The sequence below is a fragment of the Condylura cristata genome, unplaced genomic scaffold (genome assembly GCF_000260355.1).
Source record: "Condylura cristata isolate star-nosed mole 26May11 unplaced genomic scaffold, ConCri1.0 scaffold00029, whole genome shotgun sequence".
NCBI classification, from domain to species: domain Eukaryota; kingdom Metazoa; phylum Chordata; class Mammalia; order Eulipotyphla; family Talpidae; genus Condylura; species Condylura cristata.
This window is the reverse complement of record NW_004567130.1, coordinates 20,446,158-20,461,726: the sequence shown is the minus strand read 5'-3', so window position 1 is coordinate 20,461,726 and position 15,569 is coordinate 20,446,158. Positions and strand designations below refer to the sequence as shown.

The window sequence follows — 15,569 nt, the reverse complement described above, 5'->3', positions numbered from 1 at the left end:
TCCCCCTCTGCTTCTCGGACCCCCTGTCCCCCTCTGCTTCTCGGACCCCCTGTCCCCCTCTGCTTCTCGGACCCCCTGTCCCCCTCTGCTTCTCGGACCCCACAGGGAAGCGAGCAACTGCTTTCGGGACACAGATTTATTCTGAGGTCGAAGCCGGGCCTCAAAGCGACCCCCTTCGCTCTACCCCGAGCCCGTCTTTCAGGGCACGAGCTCCTCTGCGAGGGGCCGCACCGGCTCGGGGTCGGGGTCCGACTCTTTCCGCTTTAGACTCTCAAGCCGGGGAGACGCGCGGGCGACTCCCGCGGCCCCTTCCGGGGCGCCTGGCAACTCGCTCGCGGGGAGGGCGGCGGCCTGCGCCCCTCGACCCGGAGCTCCCCAGAGCCCGCCAGCCGGGCGTCCGCGAAATCGCCCCCGCCCCGGGTCACCCCACGCCCTCCCCGAGCCCCGGGGGAGCGCCCCGGCGGAGCGCGGAGACCCCGCGGCCTCGGAACAGCCTCGCGCGCCGGACGGGCGCAAGCAGGGAAACCGGAAGCGCACGGTGGGGGCGGGCTAGGCATGCGCAGAGGGCGCGCGCGGCCCACTTCCGCCCCGAGTCTCCGCGCCAGGGGGAGTGCTGCGCGTGCGTCACAGGTGGGGGTTTGGTGGGTTCGCCGAGTTCCCCCGCACCCCCATACTGGGGCTTGCTCGGTGGCTCCCCGGAAGGTCAGGAGTGCAGAGGCAGCACCCTGGCGCCTCAGTCGCTTCCCAAACACTGTCGTGGCAGACGGCATCCGTCGTGCGGAGGGAGGAGTTCACGCATGCGCACGTGCAGCAAACGGAAGCGCAACAGTGAAGAGCGCCAATGAGCGCTCTGAACGTGCGTCTGAACGGGCTAACGTTGAAAGCCACGCAAAGGACTCGGACAGCTCAGCACCCAGCCAGGAGCTAGTCCCATAGGGACGGGCCACCTGAGCACGTCCTTTCTCAGAGAAGACACACGACCGGCCACCGTAAATGTGCCGGTCAACCTCCCTTGTTACAAGAACGCAAAGGACCGCGGGCAGTCGCCGCTGTGACCACTCCCCGCCTGGCTGGCCAGGCCTGATGACTCATGGCTGCGTTACCACCCGTCGCTCTCTACGCGACACCCCGGCGCTGCCGCGGAGACTCCTGGGAAGCGTAGTCTCGGAGTGAGGCCCAAGGCGCCTTCTGCGCACGCGCACCTCCACCCCGGGTTCGAAGTCGCCATCTTCGGCCTGACACCCCAGGGGGTCGGAGGTCTCGGGTGCCGGCAGGTGGTCGCGGCTCCTCAGAGGGCGGGGTGGAGGCTGCGCGGGCCGGACCCGAGGCCGCCCCAGCAGGTGTGTGAAGGCCGCCCCGCGGCTGGGCCGGGCCGGGCCGGGGCGGGGCCCCGCTGGCAGCTGCGGTTGGCCGGGAGCCGGGATGGCCTGGGGCGCGGGCGGCGCCTTCCCGTGCGGGCCCTGGGCTCGGGGGCCGCGCTGGCGGGTGCCCCCCACAATGCACTAAGAAGGGGGCACGTTCCGCGGGCGGGAGGGCGCGGACAAACAGCCGGCCGCACTGCTGGGCCTGCCGGGCTTGCGCGGCCGCAGAGACCCTGGGCGGGCAGGCGGGTGTCGCCCACGGGCCTTGGTCCACTTCCCGGCCAGGCTTTGGCGCTGCTCAGAGCCGTCACTGACCACCCAGAATGTTTGTGGCCGGCAGCATGGGGGCTCAGTTTAGGAAAATTCTTGCAACTTCCAGAGAACTCTGGGGCCCAAGAGGTGAAGCGCAGCCCCACGGAGCTGCCCCAGCCCCTGCAGCAGAGTTCCACCCCCGGCCAGGGAGGGACCCCAGGGCACAGCAGACCCTCCTGTCTCCCCGCTGCCCCCTCAGCAGTGGACTTCGTCAGTCGGGCGTTCTGCCTCTGGGAATCCTCTCACACCCGCACCTCTGGCCTGCACCCGTTCTTTGTACATAAATAAATCTTTAAAACATAAATTGAGGACATTTTGAGTTTTACTGGAGAAATTTGGAATGCTGTCTAGAGCTGGGAGAAATTTTAAGTGGGGGGTCCCCAGGAAAAGGGGGGGGGGGTCCAGGTTCTGTGCCCCAGCCAAGGGAGGCCGGAGCTGAGCAGGGGGAGGACCCGGAGAGACCAAGGCCAAGCCAGGCAGGATTGGGGGCAGAGCCCTGGGGAGCGGCTGTTTCCTGGCTCTGAGCGGAGGACACGGGCGTGGGGAGGCCGTGGGGGAGGGGGGGGTCTGGCAGTGTCGCCGTTTCTGTGGTCCCCGCAGGAAGGTGCCTCAGACGCTGTGGGCCCTGGCCTCGCTCTGGGTCAGTCCCGTCTGGGGCTTCACCTCGAGGGCGGGCGATTTCGGGCAGGGGGAACAGCTCACTTCCCGCCCTCCTCTGGGTGGGGACCCTCCCCCCTCTCCACCAGGCTGCCCTTTCGCGGGGGCGGCCGCTGCCCCTGGGCTTTCCCCTGGCAAACTGTAAGCACCACCTCCTCGGCGCTGGCCGCCTCTTGCTGGGGACGGAAAAGCCCGTTTCGGGATGACGGTGGCCAGTTTCAGCAGGTAGGTTTCTGCCAGTCGGCAGATTAGTGGTCACGGCAGCACCGGTCAGTTTTAGGAATGCGTCCTAGGGCCGTCCCAGGGGGGTCCGTGCCGTCTGCCCGACCCGCTATTTGTGGACCTAGTGGATTTGCGGAGACCGGTCAGTGCCTCCGGTCGGAAGTGGCATACAAAGGCCGCTCAGAACTCGCCATTTCCGCTACCTGAATGACACCTGCAGTGCGACTGCGACTGGCTAGCAGTGTGGCACAGAACCGTGGTGTCCAGTCCACTCTGTTGTGCGTAAGTCAAAAGTGTCCCTGGGGAAGTGGATTTTGAGAAACTGCAGTTCAGGGCTTCTTTCGAGGGCTTTGAGGACCCAACCCTGTGAGGCTTGTAGGACCAATAAGGAAACCTGGCATGACGCACCGTTCCTGCGCTCGCTCACCGCTGCCACACGGGCTCCATACCTGTGCAGGCACCAGACCTGGCTCCTGCATCTGCAGGCCAGATGCTTCAATGTTAAGCTCTTTTGTATTATTTAGTAAATGGATACATAATTTTCCAAATAGACTAGCAGGAAAAATGTTTAAGATGCCCCTGGTCATCAAGGTAAGGCAGAGCCACCGTGGCACGCGCGGTGCTCCTTGAGTGTTGTTTTCCATTCCTCCATGGCCCGAAGAACATTTCTCATAGCTTAATCTGTTACTAAAATGTTCTGTGGAAATTTCTCACAGGTGCTTCCTGGAGATGTAGGATAAATTCTTTTATGACATCTGTCTTCCAGCTTTCCCTGATCTGGCTTCATAGTTTCAATCCTTTCCCAAGAGCAGCAGAAAATGAAAAAATCCAGGGTAAGTAATTTAGTTCTTTCTTCATTTCAGTGTGTGTTTCAGTGACTTGAGGAAGGAATGTCATGTATTAAACACTGGAAATACTTAAAAAATCATCTGCAGGGAATGTTTGCCAAGCAACCCCAATTCTCAGAGACATCTGCACATCATTGGGAACCCCAAGATTTTTTTTAGGGGTCAGAGATCAAAACATTAAAATGCAGTTTGAATTGATGGTATAAAAGCAATTGTTGGACCCTCCTTGGTGGCGTGACAAGTTGGGGCGCAGCACTGGGAAGCTATCTGTGGCCACTGCAGCAGGAGTTCGATCCCCAGCCAGGGAGTGACCCACAGGGCACAGCAGACCTCTCCTGTCTCCCCGCTGCTCCCCTCAGCAGTGTACTTTGTCCATCTGCCTGTTCTGCTCCCCACTATCTCTGGGGAGTCCTCTCACCACCCCGCACCTCTGGCCTGTACCCCAGTTCTTGTGTGCATAAATAAGTAAATCTTTAAAAATAAGCGATTGATTGTTGCCTCTTGATATTAATCAAGACAATGACACCGTGACTTTGTCTTCCTCCTCGAGTTACTTACAGTAAATTGTCAGCCTTATGTATATTCTTGATGAAAAATGATTAAATCTTGACCCTTGAGTTCACATCTTTATAAGATTCCCTGTGACCCAAAGGGAAAGTCACATGAAATACGCATGCTTTTCAGTGTCTGGTGTCTTGAGGAAAAAGCACTTGATTGTCCGGCGTGTGAACTCGCACAGCCACATGCCGTGGGCCTTTTTCCATAAAAGAGCAGCTGAGGGGCAAAGTGAGATTTGGGCTGAGATTTGGCAGGCAAATTTGACGGGCAACGAGAGATTTGTGTATTTAAAATTTTTTTTCTCAGAAATGGGTGAAATGAACATGTCTTCAAGGACAGCAAATCTCATTACGTGTGGCCATTGTTAAAGGTTGAGCTTTCCGGTGAAAATTAAGAGATTGGGAGTATCTGTGTTCTTCACGTTGGGCTTAACAACTCCTAATTCTTAGAAGCTATCTCTGATGTTAACAGTGGTCATTTTAAAGTACAAGCGGTGGCATGCAGAATATTCACCCTGCTGTGCACCACGCCACACGTAGTTTCAAAACATTTTTCGCCACCTCGAAGAAAACGCGCCCATGTCACTGGCAGCTTGCCATCTACTGTGTCTACACACTGGCGGCTTCATATGCATGCCATCACATAACCCCGGCCACTGTGCTTGGCCTCTCACTTAGCGTAAGGTTTTGCAAGTTCATCCGCCTTGTACTAACAGCTAAATAATGCCTTGGTATGTCCACACCACGATTCAGCCCTTGTTCCTTGAGAAGTCACCAGGCTGTAATGGCACCGGGGAGCATCTACCTGAGCAGGGCTCACGGTCTGCATCTAGTCTGGAGTCCACGCTAGTCCACGTGAGGCCATGTTAAAGGGTCCAGCAGACCGTGGCCTGAGCGTGGCCTGCTTGCCTCGGTGCACTGCTTTTTCATTTCCCTTCTCTGAGTGTCTGGGCATCCCGGGGGTTTTCTGTGGTGCGTTGCTGTTGGAGCGTGCTGCTGAGTATCCACGTGCTTTGTGAAGCTCCATTTCCTTCTGTGACTGAGCTCTACCTTTGTTCCACTGTGGCTGGAAAACATGCTGTGGGTGACCTGGGTCCTCTCGTGTTTGGAGGTCTGACTCGGGGAGTGCATGCTGTCGCTGTCTGTCCAGGAGAAGCCTCACACGCACTTGCGGCGAATGCATAGTCTGTCGCGCAGGGTGAGGAGCCCACGTGTCCTGCAGATCTAACTGCTGAGGCGTGCTCTGCAGTCCTCACTTCCTGTCTGATGCTGTCGTCCATTACTGCTCACAACTGCACATATCTCATTTAAATCTGTAACTTTTTTTTTTACTTTACATATTTTGGGGCTCCCTTTGCTAGATATAAATACTTTATCTTCTTGATGAAGTGACCCTTTTACCAATACATAGTGTCCTTCATCCTGTATCAGTTTTTCACTTAGGACTCATGTTTTCTTTTATTTGTGTAGCCAGCCGAACTCTTTTTGATTGCTGTTTTCATGAAATAAGTTTTTGTTTGTCACTTTCAAACTGTATGTGTGTTTGGCTCTAAAGTGAGTTGTGATGTATATCTGGTTTATAATTTCATTTACTCTGCCATTATATTCCTTTTTTTATACTTACAGTGATTTATGATACAGACGGACCTAAGCAATATAGTTTTCTTCCTGTATGCTTTATGTCATTTCTCTTAATTTCTCCAAGGTTGTCTTTTTGTATCTCTTTTTTTTTTCTTATGTGCCACTTTGATTACTCTCCATTTGCCAAAGAGAATCATCTCAGAATGGCAAACATCAAGATCGAATCTAATGCCACTATTAGACTTATTTAAAGGAAAGGAAAGAATATACTCTGGGTTTCATGAGTAAAAGTCCAATGTCATCCGGCAAGGAAGGAAATAAAATTGACATGCCTCATGTTAGTAGTATGTAAATATATTTAAAAGGAATAATGCAGTATTTTCAAGAAAAAGTAGTGAGATAAGAATTTACAGCCTGCCAAATATTCAAGTGAAAATGCTACATTTCAGATTCTAATCTCATAAGTATAAATACAGCAGTTACTGGAGGAAAGTTCATAGCCTTAAATACTTTGATCCATAGAAATGAAGGAATGATACTAATTAGCACTGGTACTTAGTAGACACTGAGTCATTCTGCCCTCGCCCATCCTGTCTGTCCATTTCCAGTAATTACCGAATTGTTACGCTTTGCCCCATCACTGCAGTACTGCAGCATGCATGTTATTACTGCACATAGCTCTTTTAATTTTCTAACAGTCTGTTTTTCTCACGGGCCATTTGTCTTTGCTACTTTAAAGTTCTTTTCTCTGACATCTGTCCCGTCAGTGACCCCTGCTATCCGTCTCCCCACCTACAAAGTGAAAGGGCGCACTCCAAAGATGCCTAAGCATCCAAATAGCCTGAAAGAAAACATCTACTCATATTCTGTTCTTTTATAAACAGAATAGAACTTGTCGCGTTTTAATAAGCAGAGTAATATATTTACAAATGTTGTATGTTGACCAGCCGTTGTATCTGGGAGCAGGCACCTAATCGGTAGGCACGCAGATATATTTTAATGTTCCAGAGACACGGTCCAGCATTCAGATTCCTTTATGTTCTGTTACCTGACTTGACTCTCTCACCTTCTAACGAGCCTTGGTCCTCGGTCCTGTTCTTACACTATTTTACATGTAGTTTCCGGTCCTTTCCATTTTTTTTTAATGTTGCTATGTCTTTGCCAGTGTTCTTTGTTCCTAAAGTTTATATTCTCAGTTTGACCAGCTAGTGAAATCTAATTTTATATGCGAATAGCTATCCCAACTTGCAACCATTTGTTCTGTCATAAAACTCAGTGTTCATACCACATGTAATAAGCATTTACTCTGCCTTTCCGGCAGCATGTAAGCTTCCTGACGGCAGGCATAGTGGCTCCCGTTCATCTTTCTACCCCAGCAGAGTTCCAGGCAGAAGTTGTAGCTCATGAAGGACATAGTGAACCGATATTTTATCTATGGGTAAAAGCATAATACAGAGTAGTAGTGCATCCACACTGTCCAGAGTAAATTCGAGTCAGTACATTAAGAACTGGTTTATGCATCTGTTCATTGGTATTTTATTCTGATCCCTTCAGTCTAAACTGGTATGTTTACAGGGACAAGTAACATTCAAGGATGTTGTTGTGGAATTCACCCCAGAGGAGTGGCAGTTACTGAACAGTGCTCAGAGGACACTGTACAGAGAAGTGATGCAGGACAACTATAGTCTCCTGATCTCAGTGGGTAAGAAAACTTTCTCGATTTGTAACTACTAGTAGCGTGCATTTCCTTTTCTAGTTTCTGGACTCCCACAGAGTTGATGATACTAGCTGTATTTCAGGGGTCAAAGCTTATGAATCCATGTTGGGGTAACAAAAATAACTTGTCACCACCTTTGCCACTGAAAGAATGCAGTACAAGTGCCAAGTATGAGTGGGAACTAATCCTGCAGAGACCCTAAATGCCAGGAAACTTGTATTATTTCTCTTTTCCATCGTTAGGTTATCGTGTGACTAAACGAAATGCAGTCTTCAAGTCGAAGCAAAGAAAAGAGCCATCGCAATTAGAATTTCCACACCAGAACTACCCTGGTAAGTAAGAAATTTTAACCCATGTCATTAGTGAGATGATTGAAACCTTTTGAAATATTTACTAGGAATCTCTTTGAAATGCTTAGCACTTTTTGACTGATAGAGCACACCTAAGCTTTTTCCGTGAGCCACTTAAGTCCCGCCTCCCAGTTTTTATTCTCTCCACCTGAATTCCCTCCTGTGGGTGATGCTTTAAGTTAGTCTACCTCTCTTTCCTATATATAAAATCTCACGCCTGCCTAACCTTGTCTTTTAGGCTTTCAGTTTATCTTTTAAAAATAGATTTCTAGTTATTTCCTGCCATTGAAATTTGTAGCTCTAATACTAAAGTATGAATCTAACACACTGTTTTTAAATGCCGTTTCCTTTCTTTCACTGACAAGGGCCTTAGTTATTTTCAGCACCAGTTTTCACTTCATCTCTTTAGATTCTGAGCTCAGATCACAAATCGTTGTCTCTTGTAAGTCACATTATTTCACACTTGACGCTTCCTTCTGGATGTATTAGTCCACAAAACAATGACCAGCCTTCCTAAAACTGGCTGCACCTCATAGATTTATAGCACTGTTTATCCCTAAGCTGGGGAAAGCACAAACACAGCCTCATTCTGCTTCCTAAGCTGACGTTCACTTACTTTCTGATTTGTGCACACAGGTGTTACCAGGAAAAGGAATGCTGCATGGCCCTTATTAGTTGTTCACTAGGTACTCACTGAAAGACTGGATTTTGGTGAACAAGTGAAAGTCACACTGTCTTCTGTTGTGTCCCTTATGGTGACTACTGAGAGTTCTTCTGTCCTAAGTCATAAAAATTAAGCCACTAGACGGAGAGTAAAAGCTCAAGTTATAGGACTCTGCCTGTACACAGAGAAATGCCTACTCTGAGCACTCCAGTGCGGTCATGTATGAGTAGAGAGGGCCGAGGGGAAGGGCAGACTGCTCAGCCCTGGGAACCCAGCATGCACACTGGGTTTGCGCAGATGAAGGCCTGGCCTTAGCTTCTTCCCCCATTTAGCTCTTCCCACTTCTATTTCTAGTGAATACAATTGTTTATTAATTTTTCTCATCCTTTCCTTAACTTCTCATTGCTCTTCATGAACCTAGACTGTTCTCTAGAAGTCCCTCTGTTCCTCTCCTTTAGTAACATTTTGAATATCATTTTTCTCATCTTTATTCTTTTTGGGGGTTGAGGTATCTTAATTTCTTCCTCTCTTATTTTTAAGGTTGTACATAAAAAGCATCACAGGTACTAGGCTTAGAACTATTTTCCTTCTCCACTCTGCTATAGCAGTTTTTAGAGTTTGTTTCTTACAAGTCAGTGGCACTGAAGGAAATTTGCACCTGAAAGTTCCTTCATTTGTGGATACTGGCCTGAAGGTTAAGAATTAACCTTGTAACCATAATGATGTACCAGGATTCAAATGCTATTTCGGATTCCTTTGTAGAAGACCTACGGGATAGTCATGATCTCGGAGCAAGAAATCAGGAATGCCAAGCTGGAAGTTCAAGGCAAGTTCCAGAATTCAATTTTAAAGCTAGAGGCTTTGTAAGAAAGAGACTTGAAGGGGCTACTGGATGTTGGAGAATGCTAGTTAATACTAAATGTTAGGAAACTAAGATGGAGGTGAGTCAAAGGTTACAATCCAGATTGGAACCTTTTTCATAGCAGATTTTTTCAGGATCAGGAAAGTCAAACTTTGAAGCAGTCTCTTGATTTCTTAATTACCAAATAAAAGCAGCTTTCATCTATAAAGTAGAATTTAGACAATTGAAACACCCTATGAATATAATGCAGGTTGAGATTCCTTCTACAAAACGTCAAATCAGAAAGTTTGTCAGAGAACAGTCATAGTGGAGAAACCCTATAAATCTAATATACATGGGAACGGAGAGATCAGTTCTCAGAGTTAGCTGGAAAAAAACAGCAGGCTGGTAAGCAGTGTCTTTGTACATTAATGACTCTGGAAAATTCCCTCTAGGAATGGAGAACTCACAAAACACCAGAAATCTACCGGAGAGAAAACTTACAAATGTAATGACTGTGGAAAGTCCTTCTGCCAGAAGACTGCCCTCATTGTGCACCAGCATACCCATCCGAAGAGCAGGCCCAGTGAGAGCGGGAGGTCCAGGAATGAAGACTGCACGGCACCGAAGAAAACTACCACCAGAGAGAAAAACTATGAATGTAAAGAATGTGCGAAAACCTTCTGCCACCTGTCGTCTCTCAGTAGACATTTGAGAACCCATGCGGGGGAGAAACCCTATGAATGTAATCAGTGCGAGAAATCCTTCTATCAGAAACCACACCTCATGGAACATCAGAAAACACACACAGGCGAGAAACCATTTGAATGTACTGAATGTGGGAAGTTTTTCTATGTTAAGGCATACCTCCTGGTGCATCAGAAAACACACACAGGGGAAAAACCGTATGAATGTAAAGAATGTGGGAAATATTTTTCCCAGAAATCACATCTCACAGTACATCAGAGAACACATACAGGGGAGAAGCCCTATAAATGTAAGGAATGTGGAAAGGTCTTTTCTAGAAATTCACACCTCAAAACCCACCAGAGAACTCACACAGGAGAAAAACCTTTTGAATGTAAAGAGTGTAAGAAATGCTTCTTCCAGAAGTCTGCCCTCACAGTACATCAGCGAACCCACACAGGGGAGAAGCCCTTTGAATGTACTAAATGTGGAAAAAGCTTTTACTATAAGTCAGACCTCACTAAACATCAGAGAAAACATACAGGGGAGAAGCCCTATGAATGTAATGAATGTGGGAAATCTTTCTCTGTGAACTCAGTTCTCAAATTACATCAAAGGACCCACACAGGAGAGAAGCCTTACTCATGCAAGGAATGTGGGAAGTCCTTCTCTCAGAAGTCACATTTTGTCATACATGAGAGAAAACACACAGGGGAGAAGCCTTATGAATGTCCAGAGTGTAAGAAAAGATTTATTCAGAGATCAAAACTCACCGCACACCAGGTGATACATACAAAGGGAAAGTCTATAAATGGCACAAATGAGGAAATTCTTCACATTCATCCTTCAAAATAATCAGATAATTCACATAAGACATAAATTTTGTGAACAGCATCGATATGGGAAAGTCTGAGCCACAATCTTTCCTTATAGACATCCATACAGAAGTTAATCCTGTAAGTCTATAAGGGAGGAATTTCTGCCAATGTTAGACTTTACTAAATATCAAGCAACATAGAGAGCAGAATCCCTACAAATTATAAAACACGAGTCAAGATTTATTGTACAACATAGGAGAGAAATTCCTTAAGTAAAGTGAGTTTTGGGAGTTTTTGGTCAGTATAGTCATGTCTAGACTTCCCAAAGCTCACGTGAGTTGAGAAACTCCTGTCAGTATCCCGAGCACTTGAGAAACCTTTTTATACTAGTTAGACTCACGTTAGATACTCAAAAGATGATAACTGCAGAGACTGCAACAGCTAGAGAAGCCTTTGTCAAGGACTGAGATGCAGTGAGTGTCAGACTGTTGGTGCTGGGATAGGAAACCTTGATAGGTATTTTAAATATGTGAAAGCTTTTAAACAAAACTTCAGTGTATTTGTACTGAGGAAAGTAGTTATACTCTAAATCATGTTGTAGGCCTGATTCTAAGGTTTTCTTTTAAAGAAACCTGCAAATACATAGCTGTATGTAGCTTTTTAAAAAGCACAAATCAATTGAATAATCATGCCACACCATTCAAAGCACTCACAGAACCCTGCAGTACGTGGGACTTACGTGTGTGTGATGTACTACAAAACGTCTGATGTGCATGTAAAACCCATTCATAATTTATGCAGGAAAATAGGTAACCCCAGTTTATGGTGTTTCCGTGTATAAAGATGTCTCACAGGAAGTGTCTGCCATGGCTCCTGTTAACAATGTGTTTTAAGTGTAATGTTCTCTTAGCCTTCTGCATCTTCTCCTCATTTGTAAGTGGGTACAGACCTTGTTACTGAACTAATCCTTCAGAAAAGAACTAAAAATATGAGGGTAACATTTTCATTGGTCTCATGTTCAGCCAGCGTTTACACTAGGGACACACTGCAGACACCTGCTTGTCTGTAAAGGCAATCGGAATCAGTGGTGTTGCACTCTAACAACAGACACCAGAGGCGCTCCGTGAAGACACAGCTGTCTTCGCTGGGTGCTGAGCAGGGGCCGAGCTGCTGCACCTGCACTTTTTGTGCGAGTCTGAGCACGGCACAGCGCTCATGGAGCGTGCCGGCGCTGAGCTCCCCGAGCTGCAGCCTCTCCGCGCCTCCGCTTCTGTAAGGCCTGCTTGTGGTGTGACGAGCTAATACTTTGAAAGTACTCCCAATCCCGTGCAATCGTGCGCGAGACACAGAAGCACTCTAGGTTAGATATAGTGGCATCATTACAGTCTGTATTTATTGCAGTAAGCTGCAAAAAAAAAAAAAAAAAATCGGCTACCAACACTCATCTGCCATAGTGCCTTGAGTTGGTGATTTGTATCCCCACAAGTGACTCAGAGCTGTCCAACTGCCCACTTTTGTAGCCTGCAGGTTCAGAATGGCTTTATTTTTCTCAATGATCGGAAAAACTAAAGGCATTTTGTAACATGTGAAAATGATCGTTTTTCTCAGCATGACTAGTATTGCTCCGTTTCTAGCAAAGTTCTCTTACTGCCTGCACTTAGTGTAACTGTTGAATGCTGCTTCAATCTAAATCCTGCCACATTATTCCTCCCTGCGAAGCTGACCTTTGACTTATTCTGATGAAGTATCGATACTTAACACTAATGAACGCTTAAAATGCTTATATGTATTAAGTGCTTGTATCTTAAGAATAAAGTATACGTTGTACTTACATGTTATCATTTCTGAAAGTGGTATTGTTACCAGTATTCTCCTCACTTCTGACTTGGCCATGCCATAGTGGTGGAGGTGTAAGACGAAATATTTGTCTGTAGACGTGCCTTTGGAATTGTTCTTTACTTCAACCTGCTGAGGAAACAAATATATTTTCTTAGACTCGCCTTTAGAATTGTTCTTTACTTCAACCTGCTGAGGAAGCAAATACATTTTCTAACACCTCAAAACCCCTCATCTGAGAAGCAAGTAAAAATTAATTCTTGCTGAGGATGCCCCAATAACTCTGGCAGATCTGTTAAGAATAAAGTCTAAAAGCTCTGGCGGAAATGAATGTTCGAGTCCAAACTCAGGGAAGCCTGAAGCTCACTGTTTGTGGGCCTGTGCTCGAGCCAGGAACCAGAAACCTCAGCCTTGACGGATCAGGGGCAATTCTGAGAGCTGCACACAGTCTAGGGGAGACAGCACCCCGGCACATACCCTCACGAAGCCCAGCCACCGTGGCAGCACGGTTCTGAAAGCAAACCAACAACAGGTTTGACGAGGCCATTCCCTGGAAGACCAGCAGGTCAGCCGCAGCCTCACTCCAGCAACCTGGGCCTTATGACTGGAAGGCAGACACTCGGCTCTGCACTCCAGTTCCCGAAAGCCCGCTCCTCTCCACCCACTTCGGAACGGCGAACTCTCGGGTGAGTCTGGGGTGCCCCTGCAGTTCCTCACACACGGGCATGTCCAGGCGGTAGTGGCTACAGGCGTGGGGTTCTCCTGGCGCTCTGCCTTGAGACCCCAGTTGCCTCAATGCTGAGAGAAGAGTGGTCCTTCTATCTTTTTCCTTACTGTGAAGACGAGATGTCAAACTCATCTTCCAGGCACTTTACATTCTGGACCACGTTTGTCTTTTTAGGCTGGCACACAAAATTCTAGTAGTTGACAAGCAACAAATTTATTCTTCCTGTTTCTGAAGGTTAAAATGTGAGACTAGGGGCCATCATGGCTGAACTCCAGGGTGAGCCTCTTCTGGGCTGTAGGCTGCGGACTTCTGCCGCCTTTGTGGCAGAGAACACTGAGGAGGCACAAGCACGGTGCCGTGACAGGGTGCTGCTGCCACCTTGGGCTCCATCCTTCTGGTCTCGTCTACTCTCATGGACTCCCAGCGTCTACCCCCGAGGACCATCCCGTCGGGCAATCGAGGCTTAACAAACGACCTCTTGGGGGATGTAAACATTCAGTCCACAACCAGCTAAATTCCCTGTCGTCTTGGGCGTGGGGTGTGTACACGACAACCGCGCAGAGCAGTGCCAGGAAAGGGGCAATGAAGCGCTGTGTGTGACTGAGGTTTCTGCATCACACGCGCAGTGGGGCATCGTCACCGGACAGTGGGCGAGAGTCAAATGTGTACTCTGATTCCTGGAGCAACGACGATACACGTAATGCAAAGAGAAGACACAGCGAGAAAGCCAAGAGAGAACACTCAGCCTCGACTGAGAAACAGCTCTGGCAACGAACAAACTGGAGGACTCCTGTATCCTCATTTCGAGTGTCGCTACGAGGCTAGAACTATGGAAACAGCACGGGACTGGCATAAGGAGAGCCAGAGATCAACTGACCAGCACTGACAGTCCAGAAACAAACCCGAACACCCGTGGCCAACTGACTCCCCACAGGCTGCCAAAGCCCTTTCACGTGCGGCAGGAAACAGCCACTTCCACCGCTGGTGTCTGGACAGCAGAACATTCCCAGGCGAATGAAGCCGGGCCCTTTCCTTGTATTATACACGAAAACTCAAGACTGATCAAAGAGCAAAATGTAAGAGTTAGAACTACAACAAAAAAGAAAGTAAAGGAGTAAGTATTCACGGCCTTAGATCTGGCAATGGATCCTCAGATATGACGTGAAATACACACACAACAAAAGAAAAATACATACACAGACTCTGCCAAAACTCAAGCCTTTTGAATCAACGGATCTATTATTAAGAGTCAATGGAAGAAGAAGAAATATTGGAAAATCATCTATTTTGTTAAGCGTCTAGTTCCCAGATACCCTTACAAACAACCAATCTCAAAAGGGACAAAGCCTGTAAAGAGACTTGTCTGCAAGGGAGATGTGCAAAAGCCTCAGCCAGGGCGAAGCGCTCAGCCCGCACTAGGGAGAAGCACTGGTCAGCTCCCTAGTGGCGATGGAACTCCCGCCATTTGCTAAGTGAGAAAGCCAGACCCAGAACACACACATCAAATCATTCCATCTGACGTTTTGCCAAAGGAAAAATTATACAGCAGAGGACGGATGAGAGGGTCCCGAGAACTGGTGAAAAGGTGGGGTTGAGTAACAATAATTTAGTATTCTGACTCCAAATAAGTAAACAGGAAATGAAAACTTTTCTTCACAAGAGAATTCCAGCTGGTGTAAAGGGAATAAGTGAAACAGAAAAATCACCCTTCAGACCACAGTAGTAATTCTAGCAGGCAAAATCTACCAACGAAAACTAAGATGAGTGGTCAAATCTCTCAGTAGAACAGGACATCTGCACAGCGTCAGGTCTCTAAATGAACGGGCGCATGTGGGGGTCTTCAAATATGGCCACAAGGTGGCCCAGGGGTCAGGGCTATGGCCTAGATTGCACCCCTCCGCCAGGGAGGGGCCCCCAGGGCGCAGCAGACCCCTCCAGTCTCCCCACTGCTCCCCTCAGCCCTGCATTTCAGTCCATCAGCCTGTGCTGCTCCCCGCTCTGTCTCTGGGGAGTCCTCCCACCCCCTGCACCTCTGGCCTGTGCCACAGTTCCGTGTGCATAAACAAATACATCTTAAAAAAAACAGCCGAAAGTGAAAAGTGACCGTGACCAGGGGGCCCACTACACACCGTTTCATGAACAGCACCATGCCCCGGCGGTCGCTGTGCAGATCAACAGGCCGCGCAAACCGCAGGGGGACGCGGTCCCGGGGGCAGAGCACCTGCCCCTCGCTGGAGTCCGGCGCGGAAGCACGCGCCACGGAAGCCCAGGCTGGGTCACCCCCACCGCCGAGAGCCGCCCGGCGCCGGCCCCTGGCCCCCGAGCACAGGCACGCGGGTCTCGCCGCTGGTGGGAAATACACCTGCCCCGCGCCGAGGCCGCAGCGCGCCC

At 48.7% G+C, this 15,569-nt stretch overlaps 1 protein-coding gene and 1 long non-coding RNA gene across 3 annotated transcripts; one reads left to right on the top strand and one right to left on the bottom strand.

Annotated features, from left to right (window-relative positions):
- The first annotated feature begins 1,229 nt into the window (after positions 1 to 1,229).
- On the top strand, positions 1,230 to 12,440 carry ZNF25 (zinc finger protein 25). Of its 2 annotated transcripts, none has more exons than XM_004690741.2 (6): positions 1,230 to 1,340; positions 3,319 to 3,385; positions 7,114 to 7,240; positions 7,498 to 7,587; positions 9,032 to 9,095; positions 9,566 to 12,440. In XM_004690741.2, exons 2-6 carry the CDS (start codon positions 3,371 to 3,373, stop codon positions 10,650 to 10,652), a joined length of 1,383 nt encoding a protein of 460 aa, XP_004690798.1. In that variant the 5' UTR covers positions 1,230 to 1,340; positions 3,319 to 3,370; the 3' UTR covers positions 10,653 to 12,440. The 2 variants fall into 2 exon arrangements, with proteins under 2 accessions (XP_004690798.1, XP_012586349.1); XM_012730895.1 differs by having other exon boundaries at positions 3,269 to 3,385.
- Positions 5,872 to 12,598, bottom strand: LOC105854207. Its single transcript, XR_001145896.1, has 3 exons — positions 12,448 to 12,598; positions 9,615 to 9,744; positions 5,872 to 6,970 (listed from the first exon to the last, which is right to left on the bottom strand). It is a non-coding gene; the product is annotated as an uncharacterized LOC105854207 (long non-coding RNA).
- Between the last annotated feature and the right edge of the window lie 2,971 nt (positions 12,599 to 15,569).

Excerpts from the sequence above, each read along its gene's own strand:
- ZNF25 (XM_004690741.2), top strand. Across the intron at positions 7,241-7,497 it reads TAGTCTCCTGATCTCAGTGG|GTTATCGTGTGACTAAACGA; the intron begins GTAAGAAAACTT and ends TTCCATCGTTAG. Across the intron at positions 9,096-9,565 it reads TGCCAAGCTGGAAGTTCAAG|GAATGGAGAACTCACAAAAC; the intron begins GCAAGTTCCAGA and ends AATTCCCTCTAG.